This window comes from Artemia sp. Qi Xiang Cuo, chromosome 7, assembly GCF_049724085.1.
Source record: "Artemia sp. Qi Xiang Cuo chromosome 7, ASM4972408v1, whole genome shotgun sequence".
NCBI lineage: Eukaryota > Metazoa > Arthropoda > Branchiopoda > Anostraca > Artemiidae > Artemia > Artemia sp. Qi Xiang Cuo.
This window is the reverse complement of record NC_142800.1, coordinates 31,645,273-31,667,682: the sequence shown is the minus strand read 5'-3', so window position 1 is coordinate 31,667,682 and position 22,410 is coordinate 31,645,273. Positions and strand designations below refer to the sequence as shown.

Genomic DNA, 22,410 nt, shown 5'->3' with positions numbered 1-22,410 from the left:
TCATATGAAGCACTGTAGACGGCATGGCTATCAGACAGTGGAAACGGTTTCAGAGGATTGGGCCATTTTACGCTTCAAAAATTTCCAAAACACCCTCCCCCAGTGCAACAAAATATCTTTGGATTGTGAAGCTAAGCTGGTGGAGGTGAACGATCCTCGATTTCCAAACCGAATCATAGAACATCAAGCTATTGCAGTGTCCTATGCCTAGACTAAGGATCGTCTCGCGATTAAAAATAAAAAAATATGTTGGGTTTTTAAGGGGGAGGTTGTAGAGGGGGATAAGGGGACTAAAGGGACTAGAGGGGGGAGGGGGAAAGTCAGGGATCATAATCACTTGTGGCAGGAAATATCATCTGGGGGTAGTAATTTTAGAGGGGTTGCGCATCAATCGTGTAACTTAAATGTTAGCCAGCAGTTTTTTATCCCAGTTTTTATCCACAACTCAAATTACGATTTAAAATTTATTTTACCGGTACTGGCACGTATGCACAGGGAGGGAGGGGGAGATGACAGTCCATGGGTAAATAATTCATTTACCTATAACATTATTCCCAAATCGGCCGAGAAGTTATTGCTTCTCGAGCTGAAATGGCAGATAGTAAATAATGGGCATACGTGTTGGAATAAAATCAGGTTTTTAGATTCCTTTAGTTTGTTTCCCAAGGTATTGAGTCAATTGATTCAAGTGCAGAAAAGCGACAATTTTTATAGCTTTCCCTTGCCTAAACAACACTTTCCAGACAGTAAAATGTATGACCTATTGACCTGCAAAGGTGTATACGCATACGACTATTACTGTTCTGGTGCTCGCTTAAGTGAGGTGAAACTACCTCCAATTGAAGCTTTTTACAATTCACTGACCAGCAGTGAATGCACAGCCGAGGAGTATGAGTTTGCCAAGAAGGTGTGGGCTAAGGGGAATTGTAAAAATGGGTGGGATTATTGTTGACTGTACTTGGCCAGTGACGTTTTAACTCTGTTGGATATAGTCTGCAAGAACACAGACCAAATCTATTCAGAGTTCGGGTTAGATATAGGCTACTATTTTTCCACACCCCATTTGGTGATGGATTTGATTTTAAAAATTAGTAGGGAGAAAATAGGCCTAATCAAATATGTAGATCAGCATCTTTTTGTAGAGCGTTGAATGAGGGGAGGGTATGGTTTTCATGGGGACCGCGTCTTTTCAACCGATCCGAGCGGACAAAACAGCACCGGTGCAAAGTCAAATGCAGTGTTCTTGGACATGAGCTCATTGTACCCCTCGGAAATGTCTCACTACTCTTTGCCGTGTGGGAACTATCAATGGCTTGAGAATTCTTGTGAGTTCCCCGAGATTACCACCGTCGAGGACAATGGGTCACAAGGATGGTTCTTTGAAATTGACGGTCACATTCCGCTGGCGCTTCATGATTCAGTCAGAGATTTTGTTTTTCCCTGTATCAATCGACCTGTGAGCAGGGACTCATTGAGTCCCTACAATCGATCATTGGTTGAGGATATGGGGATTCACTGGACTCCCTCTAAGCAGAAACTGATTGCTGATTTGGATCCTAAAGAAAATATCGTTGTTCACCATGTGCTTTTGCACTGGATGGTGAACAATGGCTTCAAGATCACCAAAATACATAGGGTCCTGCAGTTCAATCAGAAACCTTCTTTGAAAACGTTTATCGATACTTTTGTCGATAAACGCTCTAGGGCGAACTCCAAGGTAGAGAAGAAAATGTATAAACTGATTCTAAATTCAGCGTTTGGCAAAATCTGTGAAAGCGTACGTAACAGATCTCGCTGCGATGTCGTGACGGACCCTCTAGAGTGTGCACGAATTATTACCGATCCCAATTTTACATCGTTCACGAGCAGAGAGACTGGCATGGTTCTTCTACACAGGCGAAAGCGAAATGTGGTACTGAACATGAATATAGCGGGTGGTAGTTCAGTACTAGAAATTTCCAAAAAGCTCATGCTGTTGTTTTTTTACAATGTGTGCAAGGTGCAATGGCCACGGGAGTGGGAGGTTCAAGTTTACTAAGGGGATACAGATTCTCTGCTGTTAAAGGTAAATGGGACCGAAGATTTGTTGTGTGATCTAGAAAAGGGGGAACACATCAGCTCGCGGATGGATTTCGCCAACTGGAATCCATCCCTCTACCCCGAGTTGGTGAAACGTCAAGCCCCCAACCAACTATTAATGTTAAAATCAGAGATGAGGAGTGATTTGATATCCAGGGGGGTGTTCCCGGGTCCCAAAGTTTATTGCGTTGAAACTCATAGTGGGGATGAAAAGCAGGCGTGTAAAGGGGTGCCTACACATTTTGTAAAGAGCAATTTCAACATGAGCGTGTACAGAGACTGTGTAGAAAGTAGCCTAGTGCCGAGAGCACAAGTGCTTGCAATTCGCGCTCTACAGTATAGAAATTATACTTTGAGAGTGGAAAAAAAATGCAATGTCATGTATATCCGACAAAGTGTATGTGCTCGAAAATGGTGTGAGTGTCCTGCCTCATGGTTACTACCGTATTTCAGACCGAGTTGAATGCATAGACTATCGCAATCAACTTGGTCTGGATAAATTAACCTAACCAGACTAATCAACTAACCTAACCATCCAACCCGTTCATAAATTAAATGCTCTAACCCTTTCATAAATTAACTAACCACCTTAACCCAACCTAACCTGTAGCAGCAGCAGTGACGACAACTATTGTACATTTTTTTCACCCCCCGCAGTTCCGAGGGGGGGCCTTACCGCGGCCGGCCCCGGGGGGTGGGTGGGCCCCGCCCGCGGCCACCCAGGGGGGTGGGGGTCCCACCCGCGGCTGGCTTTCGGCCCCGCGGCCCTGGGGGGGGGTTTCTCCATTTAAATTCATAATGCTCAACTGTGCTATCCAGAATTTTCTGTAGTGTTTTCTGTTCAAGTGTTGTTTTCAAGTGTATTATTGTTTTACAGAAAAGTGTGTGTGTTTGCTCGGCTAATGTACATAAAGTGTTTAAGTTGACAATCGAAGTGCAATGTTCTTGTTGTTGATGGAAAAAAAGTGTTTTTTCTTATGTTGTACATAAAGTGTCATTTTTATCATCGTTTTCGTCAGGTTCATGTTTAACAAATAGAGTTTTCAGGTTGAACAAAATAAAGGCTGCCATGAAATTTTTTCAACTCTTGTTGTTGAACATAAAGTTTTATTTTTATAGTTGTCAGGTTCATGTTGAACAAATCAGCGTTTTCATGTTGTTGAAATAAATGCTGCCATGAAATATTGTTTTCTGTTGTTAACGTACTAGATAGATCTATGGGAAAATTATTACTACTACTACATTATTGGACACGTATGATTTACAGTTAGTTATAGTCCAACTGTTGTCAGCAGCAGCAGCATGTATCAATTTAAAACACCCTTCAGATCGTTTCTGTGTGGGCCGTCAATGTCGGGTAAAACAACACTTTTAGCTAAAATAATTCAAAATTGTCAGAAAATATTTTTGGAAAAACCAAAAAAAATCTACTATTGCTAAAGTATTGGGCATAAGTCCTATGTTCAAATAAAAGCTATTGCCACAACCATACCAATACAATTCATACGGGGACTGGAAGTTTTCAATAGTATTGAATCGAGCTCGTGGCTGATTATTGATGATTTGGCTAAAACTATTGAACAGTTCGCACAGGAAATGCTACAACTGTTCACTGTTCGCTCCCACCATGAACACATTTCCATAACCCTAGTTCTACACAATCTGTTTCATCAGAGCAAATGCATGCGAACCCTTGCTTTGAATTGCACCATCTATATTATCTATTGAGTTGTTCGTGATTCTGGCTCGCTAATAACTCTCAATAAACAGATATACCCTGGCGCCCCTAAATTTCTGTTGTCAGCGTACACTCAGGCAACTAGCAAACCCTACGGTTACATTTTGCTGGATCTTAATCAGAGCCCGCCCGAGGATCTACGTGTAGTCACCGACGTTTGCAACAATAAAAATATAGCATATCTTCCGGTGAACAGTAAAAAAGCCTCATATTTGGCGTTATGACATGAAGAAACTACTCGGATAACGGCATTTATTTTCCGTTAAGAACTTCAAAACCTTTGCTTAGGAAGGCCATACTCAAACATGGTGTTGACAATGATTTCATTAATCTAATATCTGAACTTTGTTTAAATTTAACTGAGGGCAATGTTCAACTGCCAGAAGGTGTTAGACAACAGACAAAAAAACATTGTTCCACTCTACGTAACTTGGCTTGTAAAAACGAAGGAAAAAATTTAAAAAGAAAACATCTCCTTCAAGCGGGAGGTAGCTTTTTCATACTTTTACTACCAATAATTCCAGGACTTGTAAAAAGTTTTCTCTAGAGAGAGAGAATGGCTAAATCCTATAAAATGACACCATTTGAACTTGTCCTCTCGCCCGTTGAACATTTTGAAGACAATCTAAGCAAATTCATAAATGATGAGAATATTGCCGATGATAAAAAACTGCTTTTACATCAAGATGCATTGCGACGTGTGGACAAACATAAACCATATCGTGAGAAAGCCGCCGCTGTCGCCACTGTCACAGATCCCTCTAAACAGGAAACATCTCCTCAAGATTCTGCACAATCAAAGGAGAAGGAATTGAATTCAATTGTAATGAAAATTGGGAACCTATTGCCACTGACCTATCGAGAACAGAGTAAAAGAGTATTATCTTATCTCATGTTGGAAACTAGTGAACATGAAGTTCAAGTCGACAGCACAGGGAAACGAATTATAATTCAGGGAAAAAGTTATAATCTAGTTGATTTAATTTGTGATATGGTGACTAATCGTAAAAGACTTCTATCATTTGACAATAATCTATACACCTTTCTAAATGTATCAAACTTTCCAATAAGTCTTATTGGCAATAGTCAAATTCTAAAGAAACTAAAAAAATATAGTCCTCCAACAACGCCAACACCGACACCATTTAAAAAAGGCAATGAATCAGTATTTTTAAACAATAGCAGTAGCAGCAGCGCTTATTTTACGAACACTGGGGCTGCTAGTAAAAAGTGATGACAAATTGTTTCACCACCCAGTGTGCAAAAAGGGAGTGGATATTACACTACGTCTTTACGTTCAAATGAACGAAGTTTTGAAAGGTGTCTATGAAAATATTGGTGAAGCAAGAAGTTTTAGTTCTCCCAAAACGCTTTCTAAAGTTGTCTCCGGCACCACATTGAAAAAAGCAAAAGAGTATCTAGAGAATGAACCGAGTTACACACTGCACCGGAATCACAGGCTTCGCAGCAAACAATATCAACAAACTAAAGCCTTTTTCCCTCTGCATATAATGCTAACGGATCTTTTAACTTTAGACGCAATTCAACGGCGTCACAATACACCCTAAAAATATATTCTGGTGGCAATCAGTGTCTTTAGTCGCTATGCCTATGCCATTCCACTGCGATCAAAGAGAGGTGTTGAAGTTGCTCGGGCCATTGAAAGTATTCTAGAACAGGATTCGTATAGAAAAATTCTATACGAATACGTATAGTGAATTTGTTAATCCCCATGTGCAAAAGGTTCTATTGAAATATAATATATCACTTTATCATAGTCACAGCCCGATAAAGGCTGCATTGGCTGAACGATTAATAAGAAAAATTCGTCTATTAATTTCAAGATATTCTAACCTGAAAAACACACCGGCTTTTTTTCATGATTTAGATAAAGTCATGCAGATATATAACCATCGACTCCATCGATCTCTGTCCAACTCAAGCCCTCGGGAAGTTCACTGCAGTGAAAATACATTTGATGCTTTAATAAAACAATATTCCAATGGTGGAAAAGAAAAAAAAATGTGAAGAAGAAATTCAATGTTGGTGATACTGTTCGAATTAATAGAACCACCAATATTTTTAAAAAGAGGAATTATTTATGGAGCACCGAACTTTTTAAAGTGTCCAAAATCCTGGACACTGAACCCACGACATATCGACTGCGAGACATTAAAGATGATGAGATTCTTTGTAGTTCTTATGAATATGAACTGCAAAAAGTTAGAAACACTAATGAAATTTATCAAATTGAGAATATATTTTAAAGAGTCTTACTCGTAGAGGCAAGAGACAGTTGCTTGTTCGCTGGCTAGGATACAACTCAGATTTTGGTTATTGGGTCAGTGCTGAAGATATTAACAATGCCCAATGATTTCTATGTGACTTTCATGTCCAGTGTTTCTGATCCTCTCTACAATGATCTGAATAGAACAAGTGATTTTTGGACGAAACTCTCCCCCACCATCAAATTCGACAACAATGGAAAGTATGAAGTGGCTCTTTTCGACTGTATTCTCAAAAATACCTATGACATCCTGAGAAAGGATCGTAAATATGAAATAAAAATTAGACCCTATGATTGGCCGCCACCACCCTCAAGTGATCAAGAACAAATTCAAAAAATCAATTGGATGAATTATCCATATATTGAATTACCCTACGAGGAACTCACCTGTATGAACGATTTATGTCGTTCTATTAATAAAAGAATTTCCGCTCGTAAAAAAGGAGCTTTTCATTTCAACTATTCAAAGGAGGAGGGCAAGATCTACATTAGTTCACCTATTGCCAGCGAAAAGGTTATTCTCAATGATAATCTAAAGGATGTTCTTGGCTTTAAGCTCAATATAATAAATGGTAAAAGTGCCGGAAACACTAATTTCATTTTTGCTGACTACCCGCCTGCCTTCTCCACGGACACTTGTATATTTCTCTACGCTTCATTTGTGGAAAAATCTATGTTTTGTAATTCAAATGTTCCCCTCCTACGAGTTCTTGAACGAAAAACCAATAGAGAACATATTCACCACTACGATATAAAGCATCTTCGGTATATTCCCGTTAACACTACCTATTTGGAACTCTGTCAGTTAACACTAAGAACTGAATTGGGTGATCCCATAGCAATTTCAATAGGTTTGGCTGTGATTACAGGCCATTTTCGTCCCATCGTTCAAATTCAATAAGATGTCTAATAGAAAAGTGGTATTCACTTGTCCTGATATTGACTGCTATGTTAATACTCATGGCCCAAGACAACAGGGCAATGGAATGGACTATTACAAGGGTCGCTCGTCAATGTCTGGCTACGGTTTTGGCAGTTGGTTTGCTAAGCTGTTTCGCTCTTAACTACCACTGGCTAGAAAATATCTTGTACCGGCTGTGACAGATTTTGCATCCTCTACACTATACGATTGGGGCTCTGGCAAGGATTTAAAAAAAAGTGCTTCGGAAAATCTTAGGTCCAGTGGGCGAACCCTTGGCGAGAAATTAAAACAAAATGGTAAAGGCTTAAAAAGGTTGAGAAACAATGCATCACTCATCAGTCTCCACTCAGGTTGGAAACGAAACACATCATCCCTCTTGTCAAAGAAAAGAAGGAAAAAGCCGACACGTGCTGTAAACAGAAGAAGAAGCCCCAGGAAGAAAATTGTTAGACCGAAACTGGATTTCTTCTCCTAAGATGTCCTACCTACCGCATAAGGATTCTCAACCTTCAATCACCGCCTCATTGAATCTATTCAATACTGAAAATGTTGATGTGAGTGTCAAGCATGGATACTATGAACAATTTTATCCTCAAAAACCCCTCTCCGATAATATCCACTTTCAAATTTATTCCAATGAAGACTACTTTATGGACATGTCTTCAACATTTATAGATTAGCAAATGAAATTCTAAAAATCCAATAATCCAATGCCAATTTAAACTGATGGGTTATACTATGAAAATTGTGTATTACACATTCGATATCGTCAAATCAGTATCTACATCAATGGCACACTGGTGAGCACTAGAAATAATCTCTCAAATTATACAAGCTATATGCAATTCATGCTAATGACACCCAAGTCATACAAGGAATTGAGAGGCACCTCCAATGGATATGAATATATTACTAATACTGATAGTACAGATGCACTTAAAAATGCTACAACTAGTGAATTACATCTAGTTGGAAAAATATATCATGAAATATTTAATATACCCCAATGGCTACCTCCCAATTTTAAAGTGGATATAAAATTGACGCTTGCACCCGCCAATTTTATATTGAGAAAAGAACTTGCTGCCAATCCCGATGTAAGTCTCTCCCTCACCTCAGCAATACTTCATGTACGCAAACAACAGGTCATGAGTTCTGTTGCTTTGGCAGTGAAAAAACTGAGAGCCAATGGAAATAATATTAAACTACTTGTTCCTCATACAATCACCAATCAACGTCATATTGCCATGGGCTCACGCACCTTCACCGATTCATCCTTTATCAATGGCGAAATTCCATCAAAACTCGCTTTGGCATTTGTAAAAAGTGCCAGTGCAATAGGATCGTGGACTGAATGCCCACATAAATTCGAGATGTTTGGACTTTCATCTCTTGTGTGCAAAGTAAACGGCATCCCACTTTACAATCTATCTTTTGACAAATCCTATAGAACATTGCATGAGTTTACCATGCAAACCCTTGATCATGACTCTCAACTATTTGAAAATGGTACAACCGAAGATATTATTGCTAAGACCCATGGTATCAATGTTCTGGAGTTGTCTGGCACACAGGATATGAGTATAGTACGTACGGGGAGTGGGCGTTTAGAGTGTACATTTGTCGACCCACTGGCTGAGAGTATTGCACTAATCTCACTAAATCAATATGAAACCTATTAAGAAATCACTCCCGAAGGCAGTGTTCTACTAGACTTGGCGCCATGAACACCAGTCAAATAATCAATGTATTTAATATGGACCCCTACATGTCCCATTACAAACCCTATTGTCTACCCTCAGACTATCTTGGAAAAATTCAAAGTGTCAACAATACCTTAATTATTGTTAACAGCAGTTCATTGACTGGGCAGACGGGTCACTGGATATGTATCTTTCAAACAATGAAGACGATGGAATATTTTGATCCTCTTGGTCTACCCTATACATTCTACACACCACACATCAGCAACTATATTGAGAGCAGTGGGAAAACTATTATTCAAAATCAGAAGAGAGTGCAGGATCTGACGACTAAAAGCTGTGGCTTCTATGCACTACTATATTTTGTGTTCCGATGTCGCGGCTATACTTACAAGCAGTTCCTCCACATTTATGTTTACAATCCCCGTCTGAACGACTTTCTAGTGGAAAATATTCTCTCAGAACTATACAGTATTGATTTCAGTGCCCTAAGAGTAAAGTGCTTAAAAAATGTTTGTGAATTTGTTTATTAATAAAATATATATATATATATATATATATATATATATATATATATATATATATATATATATATATATATATATATATATATATATATATATATATACAACAATGTCTTTAAATCTTCACTTTAGATTTCTTCTTCTTCTTCTTCGGTGTTTAGGTAACTGTCGTGAACCACTAATGTTGGTAAATCATTTGGATTCACTGTATATTGATCTTGGTTGACTGCAAAGTCAGGGTCACATTTTCTACAGTACAATGTAACTTCACTCTTGTCATATCTCTTTTAATAGTCAATGATACTATTTGCATTCATATTATGAAATTTACGAGTTTCAATCTGTCTATTTGAAGCAATATCACATACAGTGTTTTCAAATGGTGAATCACAATCGGTAACTGCCAAATAAAAATCGCTTGGTGTATAGTCATAGTAGGCAGTGTCGTCACAACGATGACGTAGAAACCAAATTGTCTTGTTACTCCAACAGTTGAATCGTAGACCAGATTCCTCTTCCCAGAATTATTTAAATCCACGACGATACCAATCTCGTAGAAATAAACTAAAATCACGTTTGGGATTCCTTCCAATCATAGCAGGGTAAGTATTCTCTCACTGATCACATTTATCATAGTGACAATTGGAGCACAGGTGTCCTCTAGGGTGAGAGTCACACACCTCTTCAAGACATGAATTACATCCTTTAATTTGTACTGCATAACCTCTATGTAATTTACAAGGATTACATAATTTGCACTTTTCACTATTGTCATCAATAATTGTACAATTCTCACAATGAGTCCAACTGCCATGAGTATACATGCACAATGGACATGTATAGAACATTTTTTGGTTTCCGATGTCAACTCTCTCACAGCTAAAACGAAACTGATCGTCCTCGCTCGATAAATTCAGTGAGGGGAATGGGGAGAGGAGTAACTCTGTGACGTTACTTCTTTCGAATGGTGGGGGAGCCATATACATTGAATCCATTGGCAATGTTTTCAAAAGTATATCCACGATATGATTCTGCTTTGTTCCAATTAATATATCAATAAATTGAATATAAGCACTTGAGTCACATTTTAAAAGTTTCATACAATAGTCCAATGGGGGAGAATCACTCCTCATTATATTGTCAAGTGTTCCCCGACGAGAGAATATCCTGCGTTGAAGAGATAACTCAAGAAAATCGTCATTCAAAATCAAATGTTTTCCCATAAACACTAGATTTGATCTAATTCTCTCTTTCTCAAATTGATTCATTTTTCAATCCTTTCACTCTGACTGCTGACTCTAGACTGACCCTGATTCGTTAGCCCTAACCTAACCTAACCTAACCAGAAAGGGAACATTTTCGATTTCGAAACAATTTTATTGAATAATTACAACATCAATAATGCTAAGCATCTACAATTAGCGATAGAGTTTGTTGTCTTCGATATGTTTCACTAATGCACTTAAAGCACATTGAAGTCTATTCACATGTGCTATATCAACTTTAGCGGCGAAACATAATTGATCCTCCATTTTAAATTTGCTCAAGGATATCACATATCTTGCATATACTACATCCCATTCCAGACAAAGCCGCGATTCTTTCGTGATTTTCACCGCAATGTTTGCTGCTCTTGTATTATTACCTTCAACTCCACTATCAACTTCTAATAGGGTAAACATTCCACTCGCCATCATCAACACACACACAAATATATATCCAAATGAGTAAAGTCAAAACTGTTCTTCTCACTCCTTTGAATTCTATTCACAGACTAATAAAACTGGCAAAAACCCTTTCCTTATATTGTCTGCAATCCTCCGTCGCTAATATGTAAGCAAGCCTCTGATTGGCTGAGAAGGAAACACGTGATCTAACTGTTTCCTATTCTGTTAGGTCTTAACATTCGCCCTGAGCATGTACTTGACCAAAACAACAACAACAACAAATAAATTGACCTTTGGAAATTTAGGTCATTGAACCACTTCGATTATGCAATCATTCTCCCTGGGGATTCCATGCCCTTATATTATGTTCTTACGGAGTTAGACTAAATTCTAGATGGCAGCCGGGGTGTCGTCTGGGAGTCAATAAAGCCTTTTTACTGTAATTTATGTTCGTTTTGGGTTTCATTTATTTATCGATGATGATTTGTGGTAGTTTCACGCTTGATAGTTTATTTGATTTTATTTTTGCTCATTCTTTGTTTAATGGAGTTCTATACTTTTCTTTGGAAAACTGATTTTGTGAAAAAAGATTTTAAAATTAATTTAGTAAAGCCCAAATTGAACTTTTCCGTAAGGAATGGCGGGTTAAGGGGGTAACAGCCTCCCTTATATGTTAAAAAAAAGTTTTAAAAAGTTAAAAAGTTAAACAAAAATCTGGAAGAATAGGAAGATAAGTCTGGAAACAAAGATTAGAACGCTCTGAAGCTTGGACGCTCCGAAAAGCGGATGGAGATTTGCTAGATGTTTTCCAGAGATATTACTTAAGGATTGTTCTGGGTAACCGGCTGACTGACCGTATTTCAAACAATATGCTATACGAAAAATTTGGTCCCATACCGCTCTCTAGGGCTATAATGAAAGAAAGGTTGAGGTGACTAGGGCACGTTGTGTGGATGAAGGATGAAAGATTGCCAAAGATTGTTATTTTTGGCCAACCATCTAGGGCTAAACGGAAAGCAAGTCGTCCCCGTCTGGGGGGGGGCGTCAAAAAGAAAGATTTAAAGGAAATGGGAACTTCGTGGGCGGGTGTAAAAAGGGAGGCTTTGAACTTATTGGGATGGAGGAGAATCGGACTTGGCTTTGTTGGCGTCAGGTGGCTTGGTACTGCGTAGAGTTGTTGTTAGTAGTAGTAGTAGTAGTAGTAATATGTGACGCGATTTCTATTTATTTTATGTTTCAGTGTCACCATTTACTTTTATTTGAAAAAAAAATGATGAGCCCAGAATATTTTTAGCATTATATTTGGTGTAACTTATCACGCAGGGACTTTCCCCATACCTGTCCCTGGCCTTAACGTTGAACTTTAATTTTGCATAACGATGCTTCGACAATAAAAATCATCCCTGACAAAAAGATCCTTTAAGATTTTTAAAGAGGGGCCTGAAATGCCAAGATAATTTTTCAAGAAATGATTTTTATATTCAAAGAGATAGATTCGTCAGTAAAATACTACTCCTTTGGAATGCCACCCTATTTTTCCGCATTTGTGCAGGTAAGCATATAATTTGAGGTTTATTTTCAAAAAACAAGGCTCTGGGCCACTGCGCCAAACAAAATATAAAAAATTGTTTACTAAAGAAACATCTTATCAAGACAGATATATTGGCATAAAACAAATGAATTTTCAATTGTTTTCAATTTTCAATGTTCTCCAAACTCTTACGGGGGAGTCCCTCAGAACTTAACAGTGTCATTTCAATCAATTTTTACTTCACGTAGATATTCCTGTAATAACAGGGGAAGGATCCTTCTCATCAGATGCGTCGATTTTGGGGGGGGGGGACAGTTGCCCCACCAATTATGTGGAAAAATAGTATTATATACCCCAAGCTCCTTAACTATCTGGATATTGACCCCTCTTGCCCTCAACAAGATTACTGGATAATTGCCCCTGTTTATCACCTTAGCATCCATTTTATACACTTGATCTAAATTTATCTTTCCAAATGAGAGGGTACTCCATTTTAAAGACAGTCTTTACATTGATTAGCTTAAGCAAAAATTCTGATCAAACAGTTTATGGTAACAAACAGTAAGTAAGAAAGCGATGCGGCTAAATAGCAACCGAAACTCTAAGAAACAAAGTCTTGATAACAATAGATACATAAAGAGAATAGAATTTTGGTGCTTATTTAAAATATGTAAAATTTATCAAATTTAATGTTACCAATCAAAAGTTACGAGCCAGAAAAAATTTGCCCAAGTTTTGAGAAACGGAGAAACACCCCAAAACATCAAATAATCTAGATGAAAATGAAACCTTGGGGCTCAGCATGCCAGAGAAACCTATTGTAGAGGTTTCAAACTCCTATGTACAAAAATGTTGAATTTTGCATTTCTTGCCGGAAGACAGACCACGGATTCGCGTTTATTTGTTTGTTCGTTTCTTCCCAGGGTTGATCATATTAAACCAGTGATCAAAGAAGATGGAGACTAGGCTCATTTGATTGGAGATCGAAGTACTAATGTACTTTTTAAGTGACCAAAAATATTAGTGGACAGCTAGCCCCCCTCTCATGCTAATTTTTCAAAGTTGTCCGATCAGAATTTGAGCCATTTTTTCAGCATAGTGTAAAATCAAACAACTATGTCTTTTTAGGTTGACTTGACCCCCAGAGTCCTCGGGAGAAGGGCTGCAAGCTATCAAGTTTTCACAATATTTACATGTAGTGTTAGTAGAGTAGTAGGTTCCATTTTGGGGACTTTATATTCCTTCCTGTGTTATTTGGGGCCTTTACGTTCCTTGGTGCCTTTCCAGAGCATGTAACTATGGATTCTGGGTCTTTACGTTCCTTCCTGTGATATTTGGGACCTTTATGTTCCTTCCGGTGTTATTTGCTTGAAGCTATAGGAATCTTTATGTTATTCTATCGCGCCTCTACACCTTTTCAAAGAGATTCAGAGCTCCCTCACATAATGGAATTTGAGGGTCGATAAGGTGAAATTATGTCACTATTTTAGTTTTTCTAAACCAGTATTGCCTATAACTTAATATATTCAAATATTTTTTTTTGATAACATGATAGATGATTTGATTTGAATAAAAGGAATTCAAATATTTTTCATATGAAATAGACTGTCGTGTTGTACCATTTCACAGTTGGAATAACTCTTTCAAAGAGTAAAAAGGGGTAATGAGATTGGCAAATTGGACATTATGAACGATATTAATTAATGTTTTGAATAATAGGAGTGTGAATGATTCTAATTAGTGATTGGATTGTATCAAGGTGGTGAAAAAAAGGATTAAACTGATTAGCAGTTAGGGTAACCCCGAAGGAGTTGTTAACTCAGGTAACTTGCTATAAATTTGAAACAACATCAGGCTATGAAAATAGCTAACGACGATAGAATGACGTGACTTGACCTAGCTTTACCTTTCCGATGTGGTCTATATAATACACATGTGTTGTTTGATAAATATTGACAATTTAAAATAGGATCTAACGTTCCCTTCGTTCCCCCATTTCGGAGGGCAGGGGAGGGGGGGGGCTGGTTAATTTTAGAGGGAAAACCAAAAATACTCAGAATCGAAAATAAATGAGATCTGCCTCAAGGGGAAGGCGCGTGAAACTATTGCAATTTCTATAATAATGAATGAATTTCAAAATCAAATTTAATTTTCATTTAATACTTTTCATTTAAACTTAAAATACACTAAAAGATGGTCCCCATGAAAATATTTCAGTTTCTATAAGAATGAACGAACTTTAAAATCAATTTAATTTTCATTGAATACTCTTCATTTAAACTTAAAATACGCTAAAAGATGGTTCCCGTGAAACTATTGCAGTTTCTATAAAAATGAACGATTTTCAAAATCAAATTTAATTTTCAGTGAATACTTTTCATTTAAACTTAAAATACGCTAAAAGATGGTTCCCCTGAAACTATTGCAGTTTCTATAAAAATGAACTATTTTCAAAATCAAATTTAATTTTCATTGAATACTATTCATTTAAACTTAAAATATACTAAAAGATGGTTCTTGTGAAATTATTGCAGTTTCTTTAAAAATGACTGAATTTCAAAATAAAAATGAATTTGAATTTAATACTTTTCGTTTAATCTTAAAATACGCTAAAAGATGGTTCTCATGAAACTATTGCAGTTTCTATAAAAATGACTGAATTACAAAATCAAAATTAAATTGCATTTACTACTTTTCGTTTAAACTATTGCAGTTTCTATAAAAATTTGAAATTATTTCGTTTGAACTATTGAAGTTTCTATAAAGTTTCTATAAAATTTTTATCCAACATCAAAATCAAAATCAGTTTCCATTTAATGCCTTTCTTTTAAACTTAAAACACGCTGAAAGACAGTTCCCGTGAAACTATTGCAGTTTCTATAAAAATGAACGATTTTCAAAATCAAATTTAATTTTCATTGAATACTTTTCATTTAAACTTAAAATACGCAAAAAGACGGTTCCCGTGAAACTATTGCAGTTTCTGTAAAAATGAACGATTTTCAAAATCAAATTTAATTTTCATTGAATACTTTTCATTTAAGCTTAAAATACGCTAAAAGATGGTTCCCGTGAAACTATTGCAGTTTCTATAAGAATGAACGATTTTCAAAATCAAATTTAATTTTCATTGAATAATTTTCATTTAAGCTTAAAATACGCTAAAAGATGGTTCCCATGAAACTATGGCAGTTTCTATAAGAATGAACGAATTTCAAAATCATTTTAATTTTCATTGAATACTTTTCATTTAAGCTTAAAATACACTAAAAGATGGTTCCCGTGAAACTATTGCAGTTTCTATAAAAATGAACGATTTTCAAAATCAAATTTAATTTTCATTGAATACTTTTCATTTAAACATAAAATACGCTAAAAGATGGTCCCCATGAAACTATTGCAGTTTCTATAAAAATGAATGAATTTCAAAATCAAATTTAATTTTCATTGAATACTTTTCATTTAAACTTAAAATACGCTAAAAGATGATTCTCGGGAAATTATTGCAGTTTTCTATAAAAATTAACGATTTTCAAAATCAAAGAAAATGGCCCATCCTTAACAAATATAGCCTTAGCTAGTTAAAACTGCGCATAAATTCTTGATTTTTTGTCGTGTTACTTAGGTAATAAAGGAACATTTAGTATTTTTTTCTAATGTAAGTGGTTTCTTAAGAAAATGGTCCATCTTTAACAAAGAAGTGGGGTCTTAGTCCACCAGCCTGAATGGTTGAAATCCACTAGCTCAGAATTAGGGTCCCATTCCACCAGCCTGAACGGTGGAAATTCACTAGCTCAGAATTGGGATCTTTGTCCACCAGCCTGAATGGTGGAAATCCACTAGCTCAGTATTGGGGTCTTAGTCCACCAGCCTGAATGGTGGAAATCCACTAGCTCAGTATTGGGGTCTCAGCCCACAAGCCTCAATGGTGGAAATTCACTAGCTCAGAATTGAGGTCTTAGTCCACCAGCCTGAATTGTGGAAATTCACTAGCTCAGAATTGGGGTCTTAGTCCACCAGCCTTAATGATTGAAATTCACTAGCTCAGAATTGGGGTCTTAGTCAGTGTTCAGATTGGAGCGTTGGGGTCCGACTATCTGGGCTTTATTTATCAAGGCCTGAATGCTAAGCAATGGACATGAGCTAGATTGGGACCCCATTGTGAAAGTGGAAAACAAAAACAAAAATATATTGTTGGCATGTGTATAGAGCATGGCATGGTTACCGCTTGGGCAACAGTCTAACCGTTGACGGTTTTAGGTATCCGTGAATAAGTTCTAAGGCGAGAGTGGAAGTTGGGACAAATTTTTGGAAGTGCCCACCTCACCTGCCCAGAGTCTCAGGCATGTGACCCTAAATTTGAAAAAGTGGAAATTGGCTCAGATTTTCTATGGCTCAGATTTCTTTTAATGAAGGTTCTAATGCTATGAACTATGATGATTGTGAGCAATGGCTGTGTGCAGAATGCCTTGATCTTTCGGAACCAGAATATATTTTATTAACGAAGATGACTCGCCGCATGGGCTGTGAGTGGAAATGTCCCATGTGCAAAGGCAACCCAAAAGGCAGTGTTAATGCCTCAGAAATAGTGAAAATTGTGGACAATAGCATAAAAAGGTCTCTAGGTGATCTTGGTGAAACAATAAAGAACCTGGATGTGAAAATCAAAGAAGCAGTTTAAGAATCCTTTTTGAGCTTTAAGGATGAACTGAAAACTGAAGTAGACAATAAGTTCACCAGCCTTGAAGATAGAGTACGCTCCCTGGACCAGCACTCGGGAGCTGCAACAGACCAAAAAGTGTTAAAAGACCTTGTGACTGCTGAAACAACTGCTCTAAAGGCAGCCCTAAACGAACAATTTGAAAACAGGGTGAAGGCGTTAATCTTCGAAGACCGCGACAGACAGAAGAGAAGATTGAATATAGTGGCCTTTGGAGTTGCTACTCAAACTCATGATGCCAAGTTTGTCCGCCAGCACCCAGCTAACGAATACGGCTTACCTGGTGTCCCTATTTCAAACATCCACCCCCTAGTGAATCCCACTGTCTCCGTAACCCAAAATCCACTACGCCCGCCCCCAATCATGTTCGCTGTCCCCAACTTCAAGATCAAGAAGCTGATTCTCTAGAAATCTTTTGAGAAAAAAAGGGGCAGTTCATTTCAGAAATGATGTATCGAAAACAGACCGTGACAAAAGGCAGAAGTTATGTGAAGAACTATACAGAAGGCGGGCAGGTGATGAATCAAATATTGTGATTAAAGGCACTAAGATTGTCCCAAAAAACTTCCAGCAGCCTCCAGCTACGATGGGGTCGCAGGTGATGGAGATCTAGGATTTGATGCCTGTCAAAACAATGTAAATAGTACTGTACATAGAAACTTTAGTGTGAGTGATTCAAACGCAAGCCCCACATTTGAGATCAGTAATGATGAATAGTTTGCAAGTGCATTATCAAGTACTCATAGCGGAGAACCTTTGGACAGTTCCACTTTCGAATCTTGTGAGTCGGAATTTAGTGATATTGGTGATGCCCATATTGAAAATGAAGATGGACTATTAATGCTTTACAGTAACGTGGATTGCATCACCACAAAAATGGACGAAATAAAAGCTGTAGCTTCGGCAAGACCTGAAGTGAGTGTGTTTGTTTTCACTGAAGTTCAACCAAAGTATACTTCAGTGCCACTGACTGATGTACAAATCCAGATTACCGGATTCAGAATAATTTCAAATCTGTCGAAACCAGAAGGAAGAGGAATTGTCCTGTACGTCAAACCATCACTGAAGGTAGGACACCTTAACCTTGGTTCTCAGTATGAGCCGTGGGTGGAGCAGGTCTGGATAAAAATTGAGCTAAAGGGTCACCCCTTAATTATAGGTTGTATTTATAGAAGCCCAAGCTCTCCCTGTCATAAAAGTTCTCACCTTGCGATTGCAAATTCTATAAGTTCGGTGATGAGTCGTCCTTGCCATAATATTGTAATTGTTGGAGACTTCAACCTGCCTCAGATCCAATGGATTAGTGGTTATGCTGCTACAGGAGATAACGATGACCAGATTGGCACACTCTTCGAATGCCTACAAGAACATTCATTGTACCAGACAATCAATTTCCTGACTAGGTACAGAGAGGGCCAGAACCCATCTCTCTTAGATCTCCTATTTGTCAAAGATGAGGAGGCAATCCAAAGTATAGACTCAGAGCCACCTTTTGGCGCAAGCGACCATATAGCCATAACTTGTCGACTAAAGTTGTACCCGCCGAAAAATAATTTTAGAAAACATGTGTTTACAAATTACAACAAGGTCAGGCAAGATTTGGCTAACCAACATTGGTCTTTTGTCGAAAAGAATAATGTAAAGGGAGCTTGGCTTGAGATGAAAAGGGTCCTCAGTGAGACAATCGCAAAACACACGACAACCACTTGGAAACGAAGACCAAGAACGCTCCCTTTCATCACACGAGAAATCAAACTAGCAGTCCGGAAGAAAAAGAAGTTCTGGAGAAGGTACAAGGACGTCCCAACGCAGGCCAATCATGACAAATTCAAACTAATACGAAACAAAGTCCGCTACCTTACAAGAGAAGTTACTAGCAAGTACGAGGAGTCTTTAGCTTCAGCATCGAAAACGAATCTGAAGAAATTTTGGAAGTATGCCTCCACTCAAAAGCCCAGAAGACACTCAGTAACCAAACTCTCAGTTAATGGGAATACCATAAGCAACCCTGGAAATATAGCTGAAGCTCTGAACCAGCAGTTCAAGTCAGTTTTTACACCTCCAGATAATGACCTCTTGCCACAAATTCCGGAATATGATATTCAGAAACCGATGCAAATTATTACTATCGGCACTTTGGATGTTGAATCTCAGCTCAAAAGATTGAACCCAAATAAGTCAGTTAGCCCTGATTGGGTAAACCCTCGAACTTTGAAAGAGGCTCATGCGGAGCTTGCCTTCCCCCTAGCAAAACTGTTCCAGAAGTCTCTTGACACGAAACAAGTCCCTCAAGATTGGAGAAATGCGAATATTACACCTGTTCACAAGGGTGGTAGCAGGAACTGTGCTGCCAATTACCAACCAATTAGCATCACCTCTACAGTCAGTAAAATCCTCAAAGGAATTGCAAACACTACTGTTATGAAACACCTAATTGACAATAAAATACTTACCGATAGCCAACATGGATTCAGATCTGGATGCTTGGTTGAGACAAATCTTATTGATGCATATGAATGTGTCACCGAACTGCTAGACCAGGGTATCCCTGTTGATATGATTCTATTAGACTTTGCAAAGGCTTTTGACAAAGTTTGCCATCGTTTTTTGAAGGCTAAACCTTTAGCTACCAGGATACATCAGGAGGTTGTTGAATGGGTTATGCAGTTCCTCTCAGGAATAAAGCAGAGATTTAGAGTGTTTGGGGATAACGGGCAAGAGTTTTTCTCAGAAGTTGCTGGAGTTGATAGTGGCATGCCCCAGGGAATGATCTTGGGACCAACACTTTTCAATATTTACATTAATGATGCTCCACGGTCTGTAAGAAATAAGATGAGCTTCTATGCCGATGATTCAAAGCTTATTGTGCCCTCGGAGTCGTCAGCGACTAGAGCCACCATACAGGAAGACCTGGATGCACTTTCCCTTTGGGCCCGCCAATGGAAGCTTGAGTTTAACATCCAGAGGTGCAAGGCGGTATATTTCGGGAAAAAGAATGAGAAGTGGCAGTACCATATGAGTGGGGGGGGATGGCTCTAGACGATCGATTGGTTCCTCGGTAGCTGAAAGAGATTTGGGAATAGCCGTTGATGAAGAATTAAAATTCAACAAACACACCAAAACAGCGGTTGCCAAAACATCTCAGGCCCTTGGAATAATTAAGTATACAGTACGTAGCAGGTCATCCAAAGTCATGACAAAGCTGCAAAAGGGTTTTGTATGACCATTACTGGAGTTTGGGATATGTGTTGCCACACCTCTGAATAAGAGATACCAAGAGAAAATAGAGTCTGTTCAAAGGTATACAACCAAAGCTGTTGATGGATGCAAGAACCTTGACTATCCATCCCGCCTGAACAAACTCCAGCTCCCAAGACTCGTCTACAGACGGCGGAGGGGCGATGTCATTATGGCTTACAAGCTATAGTACAGTCAATCTAGCGTCAAATAGGACTCGACCGCAAACAAATTGCAACAGAAATGATTTTTGCACCATCTTGTAGAGAAAAAAACACTGTACAACATATCAAAAGTTGAGAAACCCAGCGGGGTGCAAAATAAGTGTTTTTTAGCGTTTTCCGTTTGTTTTTGTTGTTTTTAGCAGAAATTTTCTGTTATCCTAGAGCTTAGCATTTACTTCATGGGAGACATTTTTCTGAACTAGTTTTGTGTGCTGAATTCGAATATTACATCAGATTCAAGTTACAATCCATCGTTAGTGGTTCACATTCATCACCAAACAAGAAATTCGTATTTCGTGGCCATATTTCCCTTTTTTCGTCCTTTGGGGCGAATGAAGTCAGGAATAACGTCGCCCTATCGACTGAATACTATATTTTTAGAAAGTTCCGTACATTCTAAGGTTGTCGTCATTAAGGTTTAACAGCATATACGGCCATCTAGCGGAAAATTTCGTAGCGTATTTTGCTAAGGTTGGTGTTGGAACCCTTGGTCCCAGTTTTGTCAGATAAATGTCCCACCCAGATTCATTTCTTTGGGCCCCTTCATTATTTTCCTTCTTTAAGTAATAAATGTTAATTTTCCTATTATTTTTTTTACGCCATTTTGGGTCCTCTTAACTGCGTACGTGTTTAATTCACCACAAGGGAAAAAGTGTGCAGTTAGGGAGATTGGCCAGTATATTAGGATTGGCTGGAAAGATTCATTTACCATCCCTAGTAACCCCCACCGCGTGCTGCGGTTAGCGGGCTGGGAGAATTTGTCCTTTTTCAGTTCAGTTCTTTTTATACATGTAACTGTGAATATAGTAAGAATTTTTCTATGTACCTTTTTTACTTTTCAGCTTAGGCCGAGACTAAAGGGTTAACACACCTGTGTGTACTCTACCTTGATGTTCATCGCAGATCAAGCTAAACGCCATGGATTCGTCCCAGTCGTGACCTTCGATCAGCCATTGTGGTGGAAAGCTATGAAAATGGTTGAGGCTTCTGAACCAGGAAGTGAGCTCTCAGCAGTAGTTCTGAAACTCGATGGGTTTCAAACAACCATGAGCTTTATTGGATGCATAGGATACACAATGGAAGGATCTGGTCTCTGCGATGTCCTGGAACTTGCATATACCCCAAACACTGTTCCCCATCTCCAAAGTGGAAAGGCTATTTCACGAGCTGTTCGAGGTCTCTTGCTAGTTGATAGTGCTCTACCTGACGTGCTGCTCTCCGAGTTATTTGACGATGATCCCTGTTCAGAACCTGAAACAAAATTAGGCACCAAAGAAGTTGCAGACCTTAAAACACTATACAGCAAGCTAATGAATGGAGAGGCAACAATGACGAAGGTTTAAGAAAATCCTGCACTCAAGCGGATCAAAGGTTTCGTCGACCAAAAGATACTTGATCTGTCTCAGCACAGAACTTCAAAGCTGTGGTTTCAGCTTATGAATAAGGTTGGGATACTTCGTTCTTTCATCAAAGCTGAGCGGATGGGGCTTTGGGACTTACACCTAAAGTCTGTGTCTGAAATGCTACCTTTTCTTGCGGCCTGTGGTCACAACAACTATGCCAAATCGTGCCAAATATACCTTCAGAAGATGGTGAAGCTTGAAGAAACCCATCCTACTGTTCTAAGTTCATTCCAACAAGGAATGCACGTCGTCAGACGATCTGATCGCTATTGGGATGGCTTGTCGACGGATCTAGTTATTGAACAAGAGCTTATGCTCTCGTTGAAAACAGGAGGCGGACTGACTAGGGGTACGGGCATGACCAAACCTCAGAGG

At 38.4% G+C, this 22,410-nt stretch overlaps 1 protein-coding gene across 1 annotated transcript; it reads left to right on the top strand.

The window, feature by feature from the left end:
* The first annotated feature begins 18,047 nt into the window (after positions 1-18,047).
* On the top strand, positions 18,048-20,210 carry LOC148950169 (uncharacterized). Its single transcript, XM_089091796.1, has one exon. It carries the CDS (start codon positions 18,048-18,050, stop codon positions 20,208-20,210), a length of 2,163 nt encoding a protein of 720 aa, XP_088947922.1.
* Positions 20,211-22,410: the final 2,200 nt, after the last annotated feature.